The sequence below is a fragment of the Chenopodium album genome, chromosome 2 (genome assembly GCF_948465745.1).
Source record: "Chenopodium album chromosome 2, dcCheAlbu1.1, whole genome shotgun sequence".
NCBI classification, from domain to species: domain Eukaryota; kingdom Viridiplantae; phylum Streptophyta; class Magnoliopsida; order Caryophyllales; family Amaranthaceae; genus Chenopodium; species Chenopodium album.
In genome coordinates, this window is record NC_137835.1 from 63,952,934 (window position 1) to 63,958,269 (window position 5,336).

The 5,336-nt window shown below is 40.3% G+C and overlaps 1 protein-coding gene and 1 non-coding gene across 2 annotated transcripts; one reads left to right on the top strand and one right to left on the bottom strand.

Moving 5' to 3' along the window:
* LOC145574323 (uncharacterized) lies at nucleotides 1–717 on the bottom strand. Its single transcript, XM_081632082.1, has one exon. It carries the CDS (start codon nucleotides 715–717, stop codon nucleotides 1–3), a length of 717 nt encoding a protein of 238 aa, XP_081488208.1.
* Nucleotides 718–3,335: 2,618 nt separating this feature from the next.
* On the top strand, nucleotides 3,336–3,441 carry LOC145607062 (small nucleolar RNA R71). The gene has a single exon (XR_014105493.1). It is a non-coding gene; the product is annotated as a small nucleolar RNA R71 (small nucleolar RNA).
* Nucleotides 3,442–5,336: the final 1,895 nt, after the last annotated feature.

Here is a 5,336-nt window from a genome sequence, read left to right on the forward strand (position 1 = left end):
CTAGTTAGCGTCTTTCTTAGATTTCTTAGATTGCACTTCGTCGTCCGGCAGCGAGCCGTGAACTTTATATGCCATTATATCTGTGAACCAAGCTCGTTGTTGCCCGATACAATTTACCTGCTCTTTTTCAGCAATATTGCTTTCCTCCAGGACTTCCACCATCACTGTCCTTGTGAGGATCTGTAGGGTGGAACTAGTTAACTTTGATAGCGCATCAGCTTGGTAGTTTCCCGCTCTAGGGACCAAGTCCCACTGGAAGTGGACTAGCTGAGCTGCCAACTCCTTTACCTTGGTTACATACTTCAGCATTGTGGATTCCCTAATCTCATAATCCCCCTTCAGCTGAGTGGCTACAAGTTGAGAGTCAGTCTGCAGATGGACTTTCTTGGCCCCGGCTACAATACTCAAACGTAGGCCTGCCAATGCTGCCTCGTATTCTGCCTCGTTGTTTGATGCCTTGAATTTGAACTTAATGGCATAATCGAATACATTTCCCTCTGGGGATGTCATTATAATCCTGGCTCCGCTCCCAGTTTGGGCTGATGATCTATCTACTTCCACCTTCCAGATTCCAATGTCATCTTCATTCTCTTCGTAAGAGGCTTCCACAATAAAATCTGCTAAGGCTTGTGCTTTTATAGATGCCCTAGGCTTGACCTCGAACTCATACTCTAAGAGTTCAATGGCCCATTTCAAGAGTCTACCCGATGCATCCATTTTTTGCAATGGTTTTTCCAGTGGGTGATTTGTGAGGATTTATATTATGTGCGAGTCGAAATATGGTTTCAGCTTCCTAGATGTTGTTACCACCGCAAAAGACAATTTCTCCACCAACGAGTACCTATGCACAGCCTCGGACAACATGTGGCTTACAATGTATATTGGCCTTTGTTGCTTTTATCTTTCTACCAGGAGAACGACTGCGATTATTTGAATTAACGAAGAAATGTACAACTACAATTTTTCTCTCAGCTTCGGGCTGATCATTGTTGGGAGATTAGTTAGATGCTCTTTGATGCCCTTAAAGGCTTATTTTTCTACGGCTCCCCTCTTGAATTCCCGGTTTCCTTTTAGTTGCTGGTAGAACGGTAAAGTTTTGTCGGCTGACTTGCTGATGAACCTAGTTAGTGCGGCCATTCTGCCTGTTAGCCGCATGATATCCTTAATGCACTTAGCCTCAAGAAAACTAAAGACTGCTTCAACCTTCTCCGGATTCTCGTCAATCCCTCTCTCGCTGATCAAGAAGCCTAAGAATTTTCCCGAGCTCACCCCGAAGACACATTTCTTCGGGTTGAGCTTGATATTATACTTGTTCAGGGTGGCAAATGTTTCCTCCAATTCCATGATATGTCCTGCCTGCATGACGCTCTTGACAATTGAGTTGTCAACGTATACCTCAACATTCCTGCCCTTCTGGTGCATGAACACTTTATCCATTATCTTCTAAAAAGTAGCTCCAGCATTCTTCAACACGAAGAGCGTAGATATGTAATTGTACACTACCCCCTTGATGATGAATGCAGTGTTCTGCCAGTTAGGGTTGCGTAAACTAATTTGATGGTATCCTGAGAAGGCATCCATGAAGCTTAGCAGGGCGTGCCCGCTGGTTGAATCTACCAGCTGATCGATTCCCAGCAGCGGGTAACATTCTTTTGGGCATGCTTTGTTGAGATTTGTAGAATCAACACACATCCTCCACTATCTATTTTCCTTCTTCACCATTACCATAATGGCTAGCCACTCCAGGTAATTGTAGGGCTCAATTAATCAAGCCTCCAGGAGTTTTTCTGCTTCTTCCTAGATTGCCTTATTTTTTTCCGTGGAGAATCTTCGTTTAATACTGCCTTAACATCTTCCTTCACATTCAGCCTTTGGACCATGACTGCAGGGTCAATTCTAGGCATCTGATCTACTAAAAATGCAAAGATGCTCTTGTTCTTCCTCAGTATTTCTCTGAGGTGCGCCCCCACTCCAGGATCAATGTCCTTTCCGATTTTTACTATTCTTGAAGGATCACCTTCTGTGTGCTCGATTGTATTCTCCTCGTTGGGAAGTGGTCTAGCCATCTCTTCCTTTGCGGGCTCAAAATTTTCCATAGCCAGCTTCTCTTTTTCCTTCTCCTCGTGTTATTCTTTGCGCTTTCTTTTCCTTGACTTTTTCTCAACCTGTTCAACGAATCTTTGGTCTGAGACTGGCTATTGTCTTGTCTCTTCTTAGAGATTTCACTCTTAAGGACCCTACCACTTCTAGTCACAATAGCATTCATAGGGCTCTTAAGATCAAAGCTTGGTGAAGTACTGAAATCAAAGAAGAAAGATTTGTAAATTCCTTAAACTCACTATCCAATTGAAATATTTGGGTAACCAACCCCTTATGGAATGTTAACATGTAATTGAATTACTCATTGCTTAGGGTCATGTAAGTGTTCAACAATTTGGCTTCCCTCTCTATGACACCTTCAAAGAAACTCTTAGAGGAAAATGATTGATCATAAAAATTATAACTATGCTCTTGGGTATTCGAAATAAATCCAAGTAGGGCATCTTTTTGAACATTAGATTGGAAATTTCCCCTACTTTGATTGTTCCAATTACCTCTACATTGATTTTTGCCACTGTCGTGATTATGGTTACCATAACCTTGGTTATAGTCCCCATATCCTTGGCCATTACTTTGACCATTATAACTATGGTTGTTATAGTTACCACAATTCCCTTGGATTCCATGGTTTTTATAACCGCCATTTTGGTTATAATAGTCATAGTTCATGTGGTTGTGATAATTCCTACTTCCAACATTCCTTAGAGCATCAAATCTCGGTCCAACATTGTTATTAGCAACTAAGTTCATATATTCATTCTCACTCCCAACATATTAATTACAAGGAACATAAGGGCAAAATAAGCATCACGGTCATTCATTTTACACAAATTTATCACAAAACAAACATTCTCTAATCATGCAATAAGAAGAAGAGAGTTAGAGGAAGAAGTACCTCTCCCCCTAACTTGGGAGGGAAGAATTGGTGCTTGTGAGGTTGCGCTCTCGAGCTTATACTTGATATACTCTACCTCCTTTCCTAACCTGAAATTTGAGTCGACAAATTGTTGATAGCATTGAGTTATTCCATTGAGCATCCCATTGTACTACTCTTGTTTATCGACTCCTTCTCACCATCTTGCCATTCCATGTAGTTTCTAACTACATCCTCAATGATACCTACAACCTCTTCCTCGGTCTTATTTATGATTCGGCCTCTGGCTCCGGCATCTAGACTTGCCCTCCCTTGAGGACTCAAACCGCCATAACAAATTTGAATGATTAGGTAAGTGGGGATCCCATGGTGAGGACACTCACGTTGATACTCTTTGTATCTCTCCCATGCTTCAAAAAGGCTTTTACTAGATTTTTGCTTGAAACCTTGAATCAAAGCTCTTGCCTCCATCGAATCTTTTGAGGGAAGAAACTACAAAAGAATTTTTGGTGACTTCATCCCAAGTTCTCAAAGAATCAGGCTTCACTTCCTTATCGAGCCTTTCTTGAGCCCTTCCAATTAGATAAAAAGGAAATAGCTTAAGCCTTATGAATTCTTGAGCTACCCTATCTATTCACCTTAATTGTGTTGCAATATTTCTCAAATTTCTTAAGTTGATTTAGGGGGATCTCATTCACTCCTCCACTATATTCCCGCCTTTCAATCAAGGTTATCATTGCCGGTTTGATTTCAAAGTCTCTATCCGGGATCAATAAAAGAGCAATCCCGCTCTCATACTTGTATCCACACGGAGTACCCGATTCCTTCAATGTAACCCTTGGGATATCTCCTATGTTACCTTGCCCATACAAACTCAAAGGGAAATATTAGTAACGTAACACGGCTACAAATGTATCCAAATGAGAAAAATCTTTTTGTATTTTCAAATTTTAGTGAAATAGACTCAACAACAATAGCAAACATCTACGCCATTCCCCGGCAACGACGCCATTTTTTATCTAGGGCGAGACTAAATCGTTGAAAACTCATTTACCCTCGGTCAAAACACAATTTGTAATCTGTCAACACACCCCTATACTTAGCATAGAGTAAGTCGGGGTCGAACAACTAGGAATAGGCGGTGAATGCTAATGTCAAAGCTAAGCTATTTCAAAGCAATGAAGTGAGGTGCGTCTATTCTACCAATCAAACAATAGAAATGAAATCATATTTATCAAGCACTAGAGTATGGATCCACATAAACTCGTAATTAATTCAACTAATTGGGATTGGAGATGACTAAGTGAAGTGTTGTGAGGGAAAATCGATTAAGCAATCAAGAGAGTATGGTAGGCTAATCTCCTAGAGGTAAAACTAGCGCAAACTACGAGAGACTCTAGCTAGGAAACATGCAAACCTACTCAATTGACAAATGTAAACCACAAATCAATTTTCCGTATCAATGTGAACCAACAATGCAATCTATTATGTGAAACTTAGGTTGATCACTCCTAAATTAAACACACACATGCACATATCAATCAACCAATTTAATCACAACATCAACTCCATAAATTTCCCCCAATTAGCATAAATCCATTACTCATATATGCTTCACCATTTCCCTAGCAAGAAAACTACTCACTACTCATGGAATTCAATATCAAAACTAAACGAAAAATTAATCATCATCATATTAATAAAAAATAAACCAATTAAAAAATCAATCAACTTGAACAATAAATAAAGAAAATAAGATCAAAACTAAGATTGCATTAAAGTAAAGAAATCCTTACAAACTTGCTTCAATTCAATGGAGAAAAACACTTGGAATCATAAATCTTCAATCATCAATCAAGAACTTCTCTCTCTACAAAATCTAACTTAGTTCTATTCTAATTTCTAAAAAATTGAACTCCCTTTAAAAATAGAAAGGAAATTTATATATAGTCAAACTAACTAAGAGAAATTAGTTAGATCTTCCCCCAAATAAACCCGTGCAGGCGCAGCTAACTATAAGAGAGAACGCGGCCGCGAAAATCTGGGTACGGAACAGAGACCCATACAGACGCGCCCTCGCCACCAGACTGCGCGACCGCGACATAGCCGCACGCGCCCGCGCTTGGGAACAGGGCTGCCTTCTTTCCTATCATGTCGATGCTCCTCGTGCATTCCACTTAATGCTCTTGATAAACACGGGACCTTGCAGTTTCTAAACTCCATGTTTGTGGGTTCAACACTAGAAATCACTCCCCCACGGCTTGAATGCACAGCTTAAGGACTTAAGAACTTGCACTACTCCATGCTTGAGCTTTAAATGGGGAACATTAGATATCCTAATCAATGCCAAACTTGGGAAGAG

Excerpts from the sequence above, each read along its gene's own strand:
- LOC145574323 (XM_081632082.1), bottom strand. The coding sequence starts at position 717 with ATGGATGCATCGGGTAGACTCTTGAAATGGGCCATTGAACTCTTAGAG.